The sequence below is a fragment of the Mesoplodon bidens genome (assembly GCF_964165515.1).
Source record: "Mesoplodon bidens genome assembly, chromosome: 15".
Lineage (NCBI taxonomy): Eukaryota > Metazoa > Chordata > Mammalia > Artiodactyla > Ziphiidae > Mesoplodon > Mesoplodon bidens.
The window spans coordinates 84,352,242-84,370,900 of NC_138171.1; the positions used below are offsets into that span (position 1 = coordinate 84,352,242).

At 52.3% G+C, this 18,659-nt stretch overlaps 1 protein-coding gene across 11 annotated transcripts in view; it reads left to right on the forward strand.

The window, feature by feature from the left end:
- TNRC18 (trinucleotide repeat containing 18) overlaps positions 1-18,659 on the forward strand; it is an 83,330-nt gene that overhangs the window by 5,641 nt on the left and 59,030 nt on the right. For 7 of the 11 annotated variants that reach the window (XM_081255861.1, XM_081255859.1, XM_081255853.1 and 4 more), the window contains exon 3: positions 16,745-16,900. The exons of 3 other annotated variants lie outside the window; for them this stretch is intronic. In XM_081255861.1, coding sequence (XP_081111987.1) covers positions 16,745-16,900 — 156 coding nt within the window. Of the gene's footprint in view, positions 1-15,213; positions 15,363-16,744; positions 16,901-18,659 lie in introns of those variants that run through there. One more of the 11 variants, XM_081255862.1, reaches the window with a different exon arrangement.

Below are 18,659 nucleotides of genomic sequence, written 5' to 3' on the forward strand. Positions count from 1 at the left end.
ATCCAGCTTTCCAAGGCAGAGGGAGCTGCCCCGGGAGGGCTCACAGCTGGAAGGGACCCTGGCTGGGACCCTATTCAAGCAGGTATTGACAGGGGGGTTGGGAGACCGCTTTCTGCATCGTGGATCTGGGTGGAGAGTGATGGTTCCTTCCTCTGCAGAAGAGGAGGTGAAATCAAGAATAACTGGGGTTTGGGATAGAGGATCCCGGTATAGCTTTCCAGTAGTCTTGAGTACTGATAGGTATGTGAGCCCTAAAATGTTCACAGCAGTCGGTGAAATGGGCAAGTAAGTGACCAACACCTGGTCGACCTGCTCTTCTGTTCTGGGGTTGGGTCCTCTCCATCGCAATTAAAGAGCTATTAGCAGGATTTTGTGCTTGGATGTTTATTCTCCCCGACCCCACACCCTGGGCTGGCCCCTGGAGGATATGTGAATGGGGGGTGGGAACCCAGGGTCAGAATGGGGAGGCCCTGCACTTTGGGCCGGCCAGTGGACAAGAGCGGGCTGTGGGCCTTCTCCAGGGTCTGATCAGCTGTCTCTGGAATCCAGTCAGCCTACTGAGATTGATTTAAGAAGATGAATCAGTGGGACTGGCTGGTGGAGTGATGTGATCCCCAAGATAAGGGAGATTTGCTGGGTGCATCCTTGTCTGGGCAGAAGCATAGGGGAGGCCTGGGGAACGTTCTAGAATCTGGAAGGGCCTCCACAGCCCCCTGGCTCTCTGAGCCTCCTGGTTCTTTAGCTCTCAGCCTCAGCGCTGTCTTCTTTCCTCACTTGTTCATTTACTCAGCAAAGGATTTCCAAGTGCCTCCTGTGTGCCAGGCACTGCTCTGGCCCTGGGAATCTGCGGCGACCAAACACAGAAATCTTTGCCGTCATTGGAGCTCCCATCTTAGCGTGTGGGGGCCGGGCAGTAAACATAAGTCAGCGAAGGAAGTCATTTTAAAGAGAGAGACTGTGAAGGAAAGAAAATACCGAGGGACTTTTTTGGCAGGAGTGGTGAGGGGCTGTGAGCCCTGAGAATGGCCGGAGCTGGGGGGAGGCGGGGGGAGTGTGGGACCCTGCAGGTCCCTGAAGGCCAGTAATGAGGTCTTGGAATTTCAAACTCTGAGGAATGAGAAGGCAGGGTTTTAAATGGAGGGAGTGACTCAAATTGAGGGACATTTTACAGAACTAGTCTGGACTCTTAAAAAATGTCAATGGCATGCAAGACGAAGGCTGAGAAGTGTTCCTGGTTGAAGGAGACGAAAAAACTAACAGCAAAAGGCCATATATAGCCCTCGATTGGATCGTGGATCAGGGAAGAAATTGCTCTAAAGAACATCACTGGGGCAATTGACAGAATTGGAATATGGACTGTCGATTAGCCGATAGCATCAAGTGAATATCAGGTTTCACGAAGTTGATCACTGTAAAGTGATTATGTAAAGCAAGAACCCTGAAATGTTTAGAGGCAGGGGACTTGATGAATGCAGGTACTCTCAGGAATGGCTCAGGAAAAGAAAAAAACAGTATCTACAATTTTTAGACGTGGGAGACAACGATAAATCTCAAATGACTTCAAATAAATCAACTTCTCACCCTTTCACACGTAGGGTGAGAAAGCAGTTCACAATTGCAGAACCTGGGGAAGGTCATATGGCAGTTGGACTATTTGCTAGTTGTACTATTTCAGACTTTGAGTTTGAAATGATTTCCAAATGGCCATTTAACAAAATTAATCTGGATGGCTGGAGATCAGTAGACGGGAGAGAAGAGGGAACTTGTCCGTGGCGAGGAGGCTGTCAGGGGGGTGATAGTGACCAGGGAGGGAGGCTGGAGGTGGCCAGGGTTTCGTGTCTTGTGGAGGTGGGGCTGCTGAGATCGATGCGGAGGGGCAGACGAGGAGGACAACAAATGGAATTTTGGTCAGTGCTCCTTCTGGAGGAACGGGGAGGAACAGGTTTGAGGAGTTGGTGGTGACGGAGCATTCTTGATTTGGATGTGGCCAGGTCAGGGTGCTCTTGGCTCCTGGCGTGGACCCGTCTGCAGTCTGATCTCACGTAACTGCCACCTGGTCACTTCGAGCCCTGTCTTTGGTCGTGTGGGGTCCTGTCTTTCACCCAGAATCCACCCCCATCATGAACCTCACCTGTCCTTTTTACTTCCCAGCCCAGCTTTTGAGGGCACCTATGGGAGCTGCTCAGGACAGGTCTTGGGCCTCCCCAGGAGCAGTGGGGACCCCTGGCCAGTGGCCAGTCTTGGTCCCCAGGGCTAGGGTCCTTGCCACACCAGCCGCCCGTAGAGGCCTGGCATCTGACTTTGGAGGAAGTCAAGGCCATTTGATCGGAATCACAGAAACAAACCATCTTTGCAGGCTGTGAATGCATTCACCATCTGCATCCCAGGTTCTTTTATGAGCTAATGAAAGTGATGGACCCTCAGCCCAGAATAAAAAACCTGCTTCACACACTCTCAGTAATAATTTTGCATGTTCTGGGCCTTATGCACCAGCTTAGGTTCATCTTGCAATCTCCAGATAAGTGCTGGGGGCAGGAGGGCCTTGGGGCTGAGGTCGGATTTCTGGAGTTTAGATCTTGCTCCTCCACTTACTGGGTGATGACTCTAAGCCTAGATTTTCTTATCTATGAAATGGGTCCATTAATGGTACTGAAGTGCCTAGCATACGAATAGCCCTGTGCAAAAGTTACAGTAAAAGTGATTGTCGTAATTAAAATTGTCCTTAACTGGTGACTCACAAATCCCTGGCTCTAGTCTGGTCCTCTCTGAGGACCTCTGAAATTGTGTACGTAGCCCCTTTGTATGGTCCACAGGCTCCTTAGACTCCAGGGTGCCAACTGGAACCCATTATTTTTATTATTCTCCTTTTTTGGTGTAATGGATACTCTGTAAAATGCTTCAATCTTGAGTGGTTAGTACTTGAAGTTTTACAAAATGAACACACTGATGTCACCACCAGCCAGCTCAGGATCAGGACATTTCCTGCATCCAGAAGGTTCCCTCTGCTCTCTCCTGGTCACTATCCACCCCACACCCAACTCCATTCTTATTTCTGTTACCTTAGATTAGTTTTTCCTGTGTTTGAACTTTCTGTAAATGGAATCATGCAGCATGTCCCTTTTGATTTTTAGCTGTTTTCACTCACACCAGCGTGTAAGATTCATCTGTATCTGAGGTGTGAAGCAGTAAGTGATTTCTGGTTGCTGTATAGTATTCCACCTCGTAAATACAGTGCATTTCACATCACTCTTGTCTGTTGATGGACATTTAGGTTGTTTCCAGTGTTTGCTATGAATAGTGCTGCTATGATCATGCCCTTTTGGTGCATATAGGTACACATTTCTTCGGCTGTGTATATAGTATCTAGGACTGGAATTGGTGGGTCACAGAGTATGTGTAGATTCAGCTTTTGTAGCTGTGAGCTTTCCAATGGTTGCACCATTGGGCAATCCGTTCCCTGTCTTCCCAGCACGTGATATTGTCGGTTTCCTTAAATTCTATTCATTCTGGTGAGTAAGTAGTAGTACCTAATTGAGCGTGCATCCCCCCCACCCCCACCCGCTCCGCACTGAGCGGCATACAGGATCTTAGTTCCCCAACCAGGGATTGAACCCGTGCCCCCTGCACTGGAAGCTCAGATTCTTAACCACTGGACTGCCAGGGAAGTCCCTGTGCCTGCATCTTAAACACTTTTTTTCCCCTCATTTTTTTAAGCTTTATTGAGGAATACTTTGCATCCTGTAAAATTCACCTAGTGAAAGTATACACTTCTGTTTTATGTGGAGTATAAACTTTAAAGTTAGGTGTCGTTTAAAAAGTCAGATGGTGTTAGAAGGATTATAAAGAGAACCAGCAATCCCTTGCCTCCTGTCTCCCCATTCCTGATGCCCCCTTTAAATTCTTTTGGCTGTTTTTCTTTTTTGGCCTTTTCATCCATATTTTTCTGTAATCCCCTGCTTCTACTGCTAGTTTTTTTTGTTTTTGTTTTTGTTTTTTTCGGTATGCGGGCCTCTCACTGTTGGGGCCTCTCCCGTTGCGGAGCACAGGCTCCGGACACACAGGCTCAGCAGCCATGACTCACGGGCCCAGCTGCTCCATGGCATGTGGGATCTTCCCGGACCGGGGCACGAACCCGTGTCCCCTGCATCAGCAGGCGGACGTTCAACCACTGCGCCATCAGGGAAGCCCTCTAGTTATGCTTTAGATTTTGAGATTCTTTATTGATTTCTATAGAAGATGAGGATTTTGCATAGACTGTCCAAGTCTCTATCCTGACTTTCCCACTTATTAGTGTGAGACCGTAGGCAAGTTTCTTTACCTCTGCTACCTTGGTTTTCTCATCTGTAAAATGGGGATAATAATAGTATCTACTTCATGAGATTGTTATGAGGATTAAATCATTAATACATGTAAAGCATTTAGAACAGTATCTGGAAAATAATAAGCACTTAGTAAATGTTGATTGTCGTCGTTGCCTCACGCCATCCCCCACCCCCATTCCTCCTTCCTCTCTCCTCCCAATATTTGTGAAATACAGTTTTGTTTTGTTGTTGTTTTTGTTTTGTTTTTTGTTTTGGCTGTGCCACGCAGCCTGTGGGATCCTAGTTCCCCCACCAGGGATTGAACCTGGGCCCTCCTGGACCCTTGGCAGTGAAAGCACAGAGTCCCAGCCACTGGACCGCCAGGGAATTCCTGAAACACAATTTTGTTTAAATCAGTTTTATTATTATGGCTTTGGATTTGTAAATGTTTGTATTTGAGCCAAGTGATATAATAAAATTCATTTCTTTATTTCCTTGAGTTATTAATTGCCTCTTTTTCCCCCGCATTTGCAGGAATTTCTTAGAATCTCTGTCTTCTCATATCTTGGTATAGTTTTCATTTGGTTAGATCTGTTGGATCTTTCTTTTCTTGGAGATTTCCTTCCTGCAGTTTTTCTTCTTCCTGCTCTAGTCTGGTTTGTCTGGTGCCTGGGCCTGTTCAGACTCACTGTCCCTCTGTGCTGTGTTGCATCTCCTGTTTCCTGATTCTCATTCCTTCCTCTTTCCTGCTTTCCTTGTTTTGGTGGAGCATATCTTGCAGTAGCATTCTGTGAAAGGATACACAGAAGGCAATTGTTTTTGAGGCCTAGTATACCTGAAAATGCCTTTATTCTACCTTCACGCTTGACGGGCATCTTGGAAATAATTTGACGGAACTGCAACATCACCTTCTAAATTCCAGTGCAGCTTTTGAGGGTGTGATGTTATTTTGATTCTTGATCTTTGTACGTGAACTTTTTGTCTTCCCTTTTACAAACGCCTAAAATCTTCTAGAACCACGTAATAGTTATAGAGCATTGGCTCTGAAATTCTTACACATGCTCTTCCACTTGCCACATGGCCTTGGACATGTTACCTAACTCTGTAAGCTTCAGTTTTTTCTTTTGTAAAACGAGTAATAGTGCTTACCTTTTACATTTTAAATGAAGACTTTTGGAATTACTGTTAATTTTATTGGTATTTTATGATTTGCTTCTCACCATTTTTGCTATTCTTTCTAGTGCCTCTATTAGATAGTGGATCTCCTAGAACGAACACCTACTTTTCTTCTACTTTCTTTGCTATTTTCCATCTCTTTGTTTCTTCTGCTTTCTAGATGGTCTCAATTGTGTCTTCTAACTGTGCAGTTTGATTTTTTAATTAAGTTGTCATATTTTTAATATCTAGGAGCTCTGTCTTATAATCTGGATGCTCCTTTTTTAAAAAAATATCTGTTTATTATTTTTTTTGGCTGCGTTGGGTCTTTGTTGCTGCCCATGGGCTTTGTGGGCTTTCTCTAGTTGTGGCGAGGGGGGCTACTCTTTGTTGCGGTACGCAGGCTTCTCATTGCAGTGGCTTCTCTTGTTGCAGAGCATGGGCTCTAGGCGCGCGGGCTTCAGTAGTTGTGGTGCATGGGCTTTATTGCACCGTGGCATGTGGGATCTTCCCAGACTAGGACCAGGGATTGAACCCGTGTTCCCTGCATTGGCAGGCGGATTATTACCCACTGTGCCACTAGGAAAGTCCTTTTATTTTTTCAATCGCATCCTGTTCTTGTTTCATGGATACATTAGTTCTCATCACTTGCAGGATATTAATTATATTTTTTTCTGGAGTTTTCTTCTCTCAGGCATGGTCTCTGTTCCTCTGGGTCTTTTTTGTTCATTTGTCTTTCACGTTGGAGACTCTGCAGGTTCCTGGTGGCTGGTTCTCTGGTGTCTCTTCATATTTAAGAAAGAGGCGCTAACAAGCTGATGGGACTGGGATCCAAGGGGGGGACTTGTTGACCATTGTGGAAGTTTCTGACAGTGTCTGTAGGTCTTCCTTTCTGTCTTCCTCAGTCTCCCAGGCTGGAGTCCTGTTAACAGCCTCCAGGGAGTTTAAACTTGGCTGCCCCTCTTCCAAGAGCTGAGTGTACCTTTTAAGGATGAGCATTTGTACTCAGATCCCATTTTCACTTTGGTCCCCACACCAGCCGTGAGAATCCAGCCCAAGACCCTCAAGGGTTCCATTCATGCGCAGTAATGTTTCCTTTTAAAACCACGTTACTGCCGTTTTTGTGGGTGTTCTGGCATCTGGGGAAGGATTTTTTTCTTTTTTTTCTTTTTTTGGTATGCGGGGTCTTAGTTCCCCAACCAGGGATCGAACCGGTGCCCCCTGCAGTGGATGCGTGGAGTCTAAACCACTGGACCGCCAGGGAAGTCCTCTGGGAAAGGATTTGTCATACTAGATCTCAGTGCCCTGGGATTCGGCCGCCTCTCCTCCCCTGGCCCGTGTGCTGGAGAGACCTGGTTCCTCTCTGTCTTCGCCTTCCCCACTAGGACTCTGCCCTGTTTTTGGCCCATAGTTCCTAGAAGGCCCTCCCTCCATCCCTACCTCTACTTCCTCTAGGCCAGGACCTTCTTTAGGGGGAAGAGAAATCAATGGGGAAATCCTCTGTAATTGCTTTAGAATTGAGAAAGCCTGGAGCCCTGGGGCGAGGCTGGGGTGGATGCATTTGCATATCATTGGCAAGGCTGAGGCCTTGACCACTCTGGGCTGCCTTGGGATCCCCTTTATTTAGATTTGAGCACCTACTTTGTGGGCTGGGTGTCTGGTGGGAGCGAGGCAAAGTCCTAGCCTACAGGGGGCCCAGATTCTGGGCTGGGGGAGGGGCTGGAGTTAAACCCAGATTGCCCTTCTCTTGCTGTGACCTCTGCTGTGGAGGAGCTGGGAGGTCTGGGCGGCTAAAAGGTGCCTGCTGGGATCCGACCGTCTGGGGGTGAAGGCTGGCTCCAGCGGGAGGGGAGGGAGGCTGGAGGTAACACTTAGCCTGGATGAGGGAGCTGGAGGAATAAAGCCCCTCGGGCCAGCCCTCTGGCCCAGCTAGACCCCTCCCCTCCTGGGTGGGCGGGGCAGGTCAATCTAGCCTGTGGCTTCTGAGCCTCTGCTTAGCTCAGAGGAAGAGCCTCTGCGGCTCAAGATTCTCAGCCACGTGTACTGCATGGATGGGAGCTTGGGGACGTTTTCAGTGGCCACAGGTCCTGTGGCCCAGTCACAGCACCAAGAATGTGCAAGGTAAGCCCCCCACCCTCTAGCTTTGTCCCTCAGCCTTGCTGGTCTGTCTTGTGTCACCTTCCTCGGGGGGAGGGGAGTACCATGAAGCGGAGGACACAGGCACGGCCGCGGTCACAGTTTCTTTCCTTTCTTGTCTGCCCTTCATTTTACTTTATTTTTAAAGGTGAGAGCTTTATTTTATTTTATTTTATTGTTATTTTTGTTGGCCACACCATGCAGCTTGCGGGATCTCAGTTGCCCCACCAGGGACTGAACCTGGGTCACGCCAGTGAAAGCCCGGAATCCTAACCAGTAGACCACCAGGGAACTCCCGATTTTACTTTAGAGGAAAGTAAGGCTCAGAGAGGTTGTGTCACCTCCCCAAGGTCACACAGCCAGGAAGTGTGGGATCTAGGGGCCAGACCTGAGCTCTCTGGCGAGAAAGCCAGGGGCTGGGGAGAGATGGGGTATGAATGAGAATTTTTCTTTCTCTTTCCCTTTTCCTTTCTGGGCTCATTTTAACTTATTTACTTGTTTTTGTTTTTGCAAATTTTGTCCGTGTGAGAGTTCCATGAAAATTACTCATGCTTGTGTTGAGATTGGCCTCCCTCTGTGCTCAGTTTTTTAAAGGATATTTTTTATTGGGGCTTAAAGGACACACAGAAATAAGCAGAGATCATAAACGTACAGTTTGGTTATTTTTTTCACAAACGCAATCAACCAGGTTAAGAAGGAAACCCAGGTGCCGTGCCCTGTTCTGTCACCTTGTCCCAAGGTGACCCCTATCCTGGCTTAAACCACTTGCTCTGAATTGTCTGTTGGTGCCCTTCATGTTTGTGGAAGCATATAGTGTGTTCTCTTGGGTGTGAGGTTGTGAGATTTATCCTGCCCTGGTTGCTGTAGTGCCTTCTCCTTGCTGAAGGGGTTGCCACCTGTGAGAATGTAAGAATTTGTTTATCCAGCTCTTGTTGGACATTTGGGTTATTTTCCAGTTTTGGCGATTACTGGTGAGAAGATCTTTGAATTTCAATTTGCGATCTTTCTACACAGACCTGCGAGGGCATTACTGGGTCAGAAAGGTTTCTAGATTCTGCCAAACTCTTTGGGAATGGTTGTACTAATTTATGCTCCCTCTGGCCGTGTATTAATATTGTCCATTTTTCCTTTTTGACACGTTAACCCTTCTGGTGGGTGTGCAGAAGTTTTCATTCACATTTCCTCCATGGTTTATGAGGCTGAGTACCTTGTCATGGATTTACTGGACACTTGGACGTCCTTATTTGCTACTCTCCTGTCGAATCTTGCCCGTTTTTACATTGTGGTGTCTGCCTTTTGCTTGTTGATTCTCAGGCGTTCTTTATATATTTTGGGTACAAGCCCTTCAGTGGGGCACAGATCTTTTTCCATGAGGTGGCTCACATTTTCATTCTCCTAATGATGTCATGTGATGAATAGACATTCCTAATTTTCATGTACTTCGTATTATCAGTCTTATTTTTATGGTCAGTGCTTTTTAATGTGGTCTTTAAGAAAGCTTTGGCTGCCCTTGGGTCGCGAAGGAATTTTCCAGCGTTTTCTTCTAGAAGCTTTTGCCTTTCCAGTGTTTTCTTCTATAATCTTTTGCCTTTTGCCTTTCTGCAGTGCACCTGGAAGGGATTTTTATGTATGGTGTGAAGTAGGGGGTCAGGATTCATGGCTTTTCCCATATGGGTGTCCAGGCGGACCAGCAGTGTTGAAAAGACCATCCTTTTTCTACCCTGTGCAGTGGTGGGCCTGTTTCTGAACCATCCTGTCCCCATAGGCCTTTTCATGTACCCATGTGCCGATATCACACCAGCTGCATTATTGGTATTTGATAGCCTAAGTCTTCCCACGTTATTCTTCATCTTGAAGGTTGCCCTGGCTAGTCTTGATTTTCTGTGTTTCTATATAACTTTTTCTTTTAACTAGTACGATACATGTAAGTTTGCCATTGTAACCATTTTTACATGTACGGTTCAGTGGCATAACGTACATTCACATTATCAGTCAAGTCACCACCATTAACAGTCACCACCATCATCTCCAGAACATTTCCATCCTCCGAACTGAAACTCTGTCCCCATGAAGCACTAACCTCCATCCCCCTCCCCCAGCCCCCCACCCTCTACTTCCTGTCTCTATGAATCTGGCTCCTCCAGGGACCTCCTAGAAGTGCCATCATAACAATATTTGACCTGTGTCTGGCTTATTTTGCTTAGCATCCTGTCTTCAAGGTTCATCCATGTTGGGTCAGGGGTCAGAATGTCCTTTCTTTTTAAGGCTGAATGATATTTCTTAGTATAAAGATAGACCACGTTTTGTTTATCCAATGGACCCTTGGGTTGCTTCCATCTTTCGCTGTTGTGAATGGGAATAACGCTGCTATGAACATGGGTGTGCAAAAATCTCTTCAATTTTTCACCCGACTTTCAATTCCTATGTAACTTTTAGAGACAGTTTGTCAATTTTCACAGCCCCTCCCCCTCCCCCAACCTTTGCGCCTACTGGGGTTTGGATTGGGATTGCATTAAATCTCTCGATCAATTTGGCTGCAGCGAGCATCCTAATAAGTACATCTTTGCCCACAAAGGTGATTTCCTTGAGGGGGACCCCCAGAAGTGGGTCTGGGCTTTGCTAGCCTGCTGATTTGCTTTCCAAAAGCTGGGGATGGGTTGGCCCTGTCCTCACCCTCCCTCTGCTGCTCCACACGCCACCCCCCCCACAATCAAACTAAAGATATGCTGATTTGATAGATGAAAATGATGTCGTCCTGTTTCGATACTTGTTTGCGATACTAACGTTTTCCTGAATTCGGCTACTATTTACTATTCTTCATTTGTGAATTGCTTGGGATTCTTATTGAACGATAAGGCTCTTTCTTTATGAGATAGGGCATTAACCCCTGCTCTGGCTTAGATATTACAGAAATCTTGGGATGAATGGGAGTCTGAAGGTCATTTTTTTTTTCTTTTTTTTTTTTTTTGCGGTACGCGGGCCTCTCACTGTTGTGGCCTCTCCCGTTGCGGAGCACAGGATCCTCCAGGACCGGGGCACGAACCCGTGTCCCCTGCATCGGCAGGCGGACTCTCAACCACTGCGCCACCAGGGAAGCCCGGAAGGTCATTTTATCCAGAGGGTCCTCGGACTATTTTCAGCGGCTGTCATAGAAACGGCAAAGTCACATGTCTGTGCTCTGGGCTAGAATGGGCTCTTTTTTTGGGTGATAACCCTGAGCTGATCATGCTGATGAGATACTCTGATAGCCTTTGGTGACCTCTTAAGGGATGCAGTTCCTTTGCGAGGCCAAAACGTTTTAAAATAGGAAGGGAGGGGACACGGGTTCGTGCCCCGGTCCCGGAGGATCCCACATGCCGCGGAACGGCTGGGCCCGTGAGCCATGGCCGCTGAGCCTGTGCTCCGCAACGGGAGAGGCCACAACAGTGAGAGGCCCGCGTACCGCAAAAAAAAAAAAAAAAAAAAAAAAAAAAAAAAAAAAGGAAGGGAAAACACATTTGTTTCTTGTTTGGTTGTGGAGGGGATCTTTGGGAGTGAAGAGATGAAAACAGGGTCTCGAGTCCGGGTGCTGTGGCTGAGTGGAAAAGTGTAGATTTTGGAGTCAGAGCCTCAGTTTCCTCATCTGTAAAAGGGACAAGAATCTCTCCCTCCCAGAGTTGATGGTGGGGGTGGGTAGTTTGGGGGGAGGGTGGCATGGGGGTGGTTGGATTAGAGACAGCATGAAGTGACGCCTTGAAGCCCTACGCTGGCTGTGAAGTAGGGCCCAGGAAAGGCTCCTCTTTGTCCTTCATCCAGTTCTAACTGATCATGACCTTGCCCATCCCTCCCACCCATAAATATTAATCGAGTACCTACTGTGTACAGTGTAGGTACACAGGGGGGCACTGGGGATGGTGTAAGCCTACACTGGAAGGCAGGGGTCTGCAAACTGCCTCCGAATCTGGCCCATCTCCTGTCTTTTGTAAATAAAGTTTCACTGGGACAAAGCCCAGTAGTTTTAAGTATTGTCAGGCAGGCAGAATAAGCCTGCAACGCCTCAAGTAGTTATTATCTGGCCCTTTCAAGAGAAAGCTTGCCTCCTCCTGTTCCAGTGGGTGGAGAGGGACAATAAGTAAGGAACTACAATAAAGAAGGAGCTAATGTGTATATGGTCTGATAAGTGGTGATAAGCACGGTGGAAAAAATAAGTCAGGAAAGAGGTGGGGGTGGGGCAGGTTGCAGTGACGGCAGGAAGGCCACATTCGTCCCCTGTCACCTGGGCTGCAAGAGAAGGGAGTGAGGTACATACAGATAACTTGCAGTATCTGGAGGGAGGAGTGGATTCCAGGCTGAGGTGCAAAGGCCCTGGGGTGCAGCCGGTGGGGCTGTGCTGTCCCATATTCCCGCCCAAGCCTGTGATAAAGTCCTATGGAGTCCTTCATTGTTTACCAGACCTTTGTACCCACCATGATCTCATCCAAGTCCCCCTCCCCGCTCCCACCAGCGAGGACTTCAGGTACCTATTATATAGGCAGTTTCTAGAAGGAGCCCAGTGACTCCATCCATTACAGAGGCAAGGTTCCACTGACCGGCTAAGATGACCTCACCGTTGCCCTCTCTAGGGACCAGCAGGTGAGCGTAGTGCAGCCCCCTGTGGGGTTCATCCAGATGGGCCTCATTCCCAAGCCCCCAGCACCTGGGAGCCCTGCCTGAGCAGTGAGGGGAGGAAGGAAGGAAGCAAACACCTTTTCAGGATTCGAGTTCTGCCTCCTGGTGACCTTGGCCAGCCTTGGAGTCGGCAAAGCCCTGAAGCCCTTCCTGTGTTCTCAGTGTGGATGAAGGAGGTGGCGATGGCTGAGAACAGGCTGGCCTGCACCCCCAAACTCATGGCTCTCTGCTGTGTTCCCGAGATGCAGTGCATGGGGTGGCAGGGGCTGGGATGTTGGCAGGTCCCAGCTTGGGAGGGCCTGTTAGCTCAGTCCTGGTGGGGGGGTGCCAAGGCTGGGTGGAGTGGGGGGCCCATGCCCAGCTCCCTGCTGCTTATATTCCCAGAGGGACCTGGACCTCTCCCCTGGGCAGTGGTAGGGGCACGGGCACATTGCCCCATAGCCAGGCCTCGGGACTGCCTTTCTTGCCCCAGGGGCATCCTTCCTCTCTCACTGGGACCGGAGAAGGGGAAAACCATTTTCCAGGCACCTCCGAGGGCCAGGCCCTGTGTGAGGGGGTTCCCTCACTCAGGGTCCGAGGGACAGTGGCCGGTCTGGAGCCGAGGGCCTGGCGTGGTGGGATTCCTGAGCTGAGGCCTTGCTATGCAGTGTGCTTGTAGCACCAGCTGAGCGACTTGCTTGCCCCGGCCCGGTGATGCCAGACAGTCTCTCTGAGCCTCAGTTTCTTAGTCTGTAAAATGGGGGTAACAAGATTCCTTCACTCCCACGGCTGTGGGAGGGTGAGCCACAGGACAGGAAGTGCCAGCCTGGAAACCTCTGGGCCCTGGGGTGCCCTGGGCAGCGAGGTCAGGGAGATGCAGTGTTGGATTCAGAGGCAGAGAGAGGAGCTTACATGTTTTTTTTTTTTTAAATCGAGGTGAAATTCACATAATGCGCAATAAATTATTTGCAAGCATGCCCTTCCGTGGTAGGTAGTGCATTCATCATGGGCAACCACCATCTCTCTCTAGTTTCAGAATAAAAGTTTTATTTTAAGGAAGGACAGATGGAATTTGGGTAGAGGGGATAGTCCCACTTGGACCCTGACCTGGAGCAGTTGCTGGGCTTCTTCAAACCCCAGGTTGTGTAGCTATAAATAACGAGGCACTTCATGAAGGTGTTTCACAAACGTGAGTTCATTTAATCTGTGCGTCCACCTGGAGGGGAGAGATTCCTGTTATCCTGCTTCTCAGCCTGGGGAAGTGAAGTAACTCACCCAGAGTCACAGAGCCGTGGGTGCTGGGGCCAGGATTTGTTTTCCACTGTCCCCTGGGCCCCCCGCCCCCGCCTCTGTCGCGCCTCTGTCCATGATGGGGGCCCGGCCTGTCAGAGGTCCCATCCCTGCCCTGCTCTGGTTTCCAGCAGGGAAGAGCCTTCCATCCAGACTGTGGCTAAATTAAGTCTAAATTAATTAAAATTTAATAAAATTGAAGATGCGGTTCCTCAGTCTCACCAGCCACATGTTTCAAGTGCTCAGTAGCCACAAGTGGCCAGTGGCTCCTGGAGTGTCCAGCGAATATCTAGAACAGGTGTCATTGATTCACCAGGTTTTGGTCTGTCCAGGATGGCGGGCAGGCCAGTGGGCACGTACTCCCACGGGGAATCCTGGTGGCCCTCGAGTGGCTACCCTGTAGGAGGGGTGTGGGCTGCACGGCTGGGCTCCGGGTCAGCCCTGGCTCTGCCCCTGGGCCAGGGCTGGGTGGCTTTGGGATTGTCCTCTGTGCCCCACGAAAGGCCTGTGGGAAGATTCCATGAGCGTCTCCATGTGAAGCCCGGTGTCTGTTGAAGTTGGGTTAGGTCCCCCTTTCTAATTATGAATAAGGGTACTTTATTACGGGTTCACTGTTCTAGGCTTGGACAGTCGTGGAGTGAGATACTCACGTGGGTGGGCAGGTGGCACGGAGGCCTCTGGTCACCAGGGGGCAGCCTGGGACCAGGGAAGGGGGGCCAGGCCTTGACTTCAGTCTGGGATGAGAGGGATGGAGACCCCTCCCACCCCAGGCTGTGCTGGAGGATTTCCAGCCAAGTCTAGGGAAAGGCGGTGCGCTCTGGCTTGACTGTCACTGCCCCCCAGAGCCCGGAGGCCTCCACCCTTCCCTGTGAACCCAGGAGGCCACCGCTGTGTCCCCAGGGGTGGGCGTGAGGAGTGGAGGATGTGTCCCTAGACTCAGAGGAGAGCTCCAGGTACTCCGGGGGGAGGGATGCGGGGGTGTGGAGCTCAGAAGGCAGTCCGGAGATGCCGGTGGCGTGGGGTTGGGGGGTCAGCTGCTTGTCCTCCACCCTAGGGGGACCAGGCAGGACAGCCGGAGTGGCACATGCGTTCTCAGGTGTCAGGAGCTGTGCTTGCCTTCTCTCCTAATCCGGACATGTGTCCATCTGCTTTCGCCCTGCGAGGATCAGACACAGTGCAGTCACTTAGGCCAAGAGTTGATGCCTGCTGTGTGCCAGGCCCTGGGCACCTCGGGGGAGGCCGACTCCGCTCCTGGGGGACACAGGTCTACATTTCCACGTCGTCCCGGGCGGAGGGCTTCTCTGAGGCCCAGGGAAGGCCCCGAGGTGGGAATGAGCTGGGGGGTCAGGTGGAAGGGAGTCCCAGCAACCGGGGGTTTACCTCATGTATCTGAGCCCTGCCCCTCCGCTGCTTCAGGAGCATCATTAGGGGAGGGGGTGGGGAGAGTGAAGTTGTGCAAATAAACGCCACTGTCCTGGGCCTGGCCGTGAGGGGAGCTGCACACCGCTGCCCTCGGAGGGCCCAGGCCTGCCCGCCGGGCCCGGGGGAGGGAGTTCGGGCACCGTTGAGCCCTGTGGCAGGCGGGAGCTGTTGGTGGCATCCAGGCCTGGGGTGCCGCTGAGCGGGTTTCACAAGCCCGGGCAGGGGCAGGCCCAGGGCAGGAAGAGCCGGCGGGTGATGTAAGGCCTTGCGCAAACCCCTCGCTGCCGCTTCCGGAGCCGGCCACCCCCCGCCCGCAGAGGAGGAAGCCTGGGGCCTGGCGGCCCGGAGGCCCCGCTGCCCAGGCTGGGGCTGCATGGGCCGACTGACCGGCCACCATGGCCCTGGGTCCCGAGGGCTTGGCGCTGGAGTCCGGTGAGGGGGCTGGTGGGGGTGGGATGGGGGGCCCGGACGCGGGGTGGTGGGGATGCCACGTGGTGCCAGGCGTCCTCCCATCGCTCTGCCTGACGCCAGCCCCACTCTGGGCGACAGAGAGGAGGCCCTGCCCCTTGTGTGCGCCCTGAAGGGCCTGGGGGGACGTTTGGGCCTCCTCTGCCCCCGGGGAGGTGGTGAGGGCGGGTCTGTAGGCCCTGCGTGGAGGCCTGTGGGGACTCAGAGGGTGTGGGTGGGCTTGGAGAGGTTACCTGAGGGGCACCTGGGGAGCTCTTACCTCAGTGGCCAGAGCTGGGCTTGGCACCTTTCAGTGAACGGGCGCTGCTGCTGTTTATTATTATTATTATTGTTAAATGCATGCTTCTTCCTTCACTACAATTCTCAAGGGAGGCGTTATTATTATCCCCATTTTGCTGACAAGCAGACAGAGGCCAGGGAAGGGAAGCCCCTTGCCCAGGTCTCGTAGGCCTCCCCCGGCCTGTGAGCTGGGGGCCTGCCAGCGTCTTGCCCTGAAGGACAGGCATGTGGAGCTTAGGGGCAGCATGCCTGGATGGCAGGAGGGAGGACCCACCCCTGCGGGTGGGGGCCTGGCCAAATGGGGCGTGGCAGGGGTGGGTGCGGCTTCCACCCAGGCCCTAGCCGGTTGTCCTCCCTGGCATCAGTCAGCCCCCACGCCCCCATGTGAGGGGCCCCAGTAGGAGGAGCTCTGCTCTCTGAAGGGACAGTCCTCCCTTGTCCACTGCTCTCCTTCATTCCCTGTAGTTCTGGGACAGGCTGCTGGGCTGCATTCAGAGCCCCTGGTCACAGGCTGTGGGATCAGGCACTTCCCATCTCTGAGCCTCAGCTTCCTCATCCGTTAAATGGGCACATGGTTCCTCCCGCACAGGGTTGGCTGTGGGGTTGGTCCGGGCCTGTCCAGGGCTGCCTTGGGGTCCTTGGAGGCCATTCTCCAGCTCTCTGGTGTCCTCGCTGGTCCAGAAGCTCAGAACCTGAGCCCCCTTCCACCTCGTCACTCTGTGGCCTCCGGAGGTCCCTACCCCGCACTGAGCCTCAGCTTTCGGGTGCAGATGGGGAGAACCATCCCCCCTCTGGTCTGGGGGTGGTAACGCCCTTCTGCCAAGAGTGTCGGGTGCCCTGGAGGCACCTGCGGTCTCATTGGGCAGTTTTCTCAAGCCCTGAGTCTGGCTGAGTTGACCCAGGGTGGTCCTGAGTCCAAGGGGCTGGGGTGGGGCGGGGCGGAGGAGGTTTGTTTGGTCTCCCTGCCAGTGTCAGCTTCGAGAAGCAGGGAGAGGCGGGGATCTCGGGGCGGTGGGCTGGGCGGCGGTGGCCTGGTGGCTGCCTGACAGCCCCCCTTCTTTCTGCAGGCGAGGCCTTCTTGGGCAGCTTTGTGGCCAGCGGGATGGGGCCCTCGGCCTCATCCCATGGGAGCCCGGTGCCCCTGCCCTCTGACCTCTCCTTCCGCCCCCCCACCCCCAGCAACCTGCCCATGGTGCAGCTGTGGGCCGCCCATGCCCACGAAGGTAAGGAGCGAGCCAGGCGGGCGGGCCGAGGGCGCTGGGCCGCTGTCCCCAGCACTTCTCAAGTCTGCCCCCTCCCCTCTGTCTCCACGGTCACTCCTCCATGCTGTGGCCTGTGGGACCCAGCTCTGGTCATCCAGCCTCCCTGCTGTTCTTCAGATGCTCAGCGCTCCCTCTTGGCGCTGTCCCAGGGCCTTTACACGTGCTGTTTGCTCTGCTTGCAGGCCCGCACCGCAGCTCCCTGGCTATCTCCTGTTCCTCCTCCAGGGCTTGGCTCAAACACCCCCCCCCCCCACCCCGGTTCCACCTCCCACTTGTGATGACACATTCATCCGTTTTTTCGTGAGATACCAGCTTCCCCGCCAGTGAGCTCTGAGGGCAGGGCCTAGTTTGTTGTGCCCGCCATCTCCTCAGTGCACAGTCAGCTCGTCAGTAATTGTCATTGTGGGAGCAGTGGGACCAGGTGCCATTGGGCTCTCTTGTTGCTGTTCTGCGGTGACGCCCCTAAACGTGGGGAGGTCTGCCGGCTTGGCTTCCTGCCAGCCCAGAGCAAATCCTGGGCCTCCGTGGAGCCTCAGTTTCCCCTCTGTCAGTGAAGGAATGGGCCTGGGGGACGCTGAGTTCCTCCTCCACCTTGGGCTCTGGTGGAGTTTAGCTGCTGGGTGCTGGCTCGCTCTTGCTGCCTCCTGGGTGCCCTGGGGTGCTCCTGGGTCGGGTGCCTGTTGCAGGCTCAGGCTTTTCTGGGCCTTTCGCCACCCACTGTCTCCCCACTTCCTTCTCTGCCACTTGTCACCGAGTGCTTCCGTCCTCGTCCTGACTTGTGCGTGCCCCGCACGGAGGGGGCGATCCTGCCTCTAGGTCTGGGATGGTGGGCAGTCCTTCCGGGCTGGGGTCCCATCTGAGCCTCCCATTTCCACCGGCCCAGAGCGGGGGTGCTCGAGGGGCCCGAGGGGCAGAGGCTGCCTCTGGTGCCTGTGTGCCATCAGCCTGACTCCCTTTTCTCCTTTGCCAGCAAATACCGGTAATAATAGTAATGATAGCAAACACAAAGAACTGCATCCTTGAACTCACTATCCTCAGAACAAGCCATGAGAAGGGACTATTATGCCCATTTTACAGATGAGAAAGTAGCGGGAACCAGTGCCTACCCAGGAGTGTTGTTTCAGTGATGAAGTGAGATAACGTGTATCAGGTGTTGCTTATCGTTTTGTGATTGCTGTTAGTGTCATTGTCAGGTGGGGCTGTGGGTGAAGATGTGCACCCAGCGTGGCCAGGGACGGGTCCTGCATCTCTGGCCTCAGAGGGAGTGACTGGGGGGCATGGGGGACCCAAGTCCGTCAGGGATCACCAGTGGGTCTGAGGTCCTGTAGGACCCACCGCCCAGGAGGAGAGGCAGGATCCTCCTCCATTGCCCCAGCACCTGCTCACCTGTCTGGCCTTCTGGGCCCTGCTGAATGGCTCTTGGGCCTCCATTCCTTGTGTACTCTTTTAGGCCTCTTGTTTCTTTCTCCGTGGCCTCCGTTTCCTGTCTTCTGTACCCTGTAAGGCCCTGGTTCTTCTGGGGCATCACTGGTGGGGTGCAGGGGGTTGTGGGAGGTTAGGAGGACCCCTGGCAGGAGGAATTCTTTCCTAGAAGCACCTGCCTGGGAGACCCAGCAGCTGGAGATGCTGAGTAGGCTGAAGTTCAGAGAAGGCAAGTGACCTGTTTGGTTGGCGTCACACAGCAGAGAAGTTAAGCCAGTAAACCACTCAATTGGGTCCA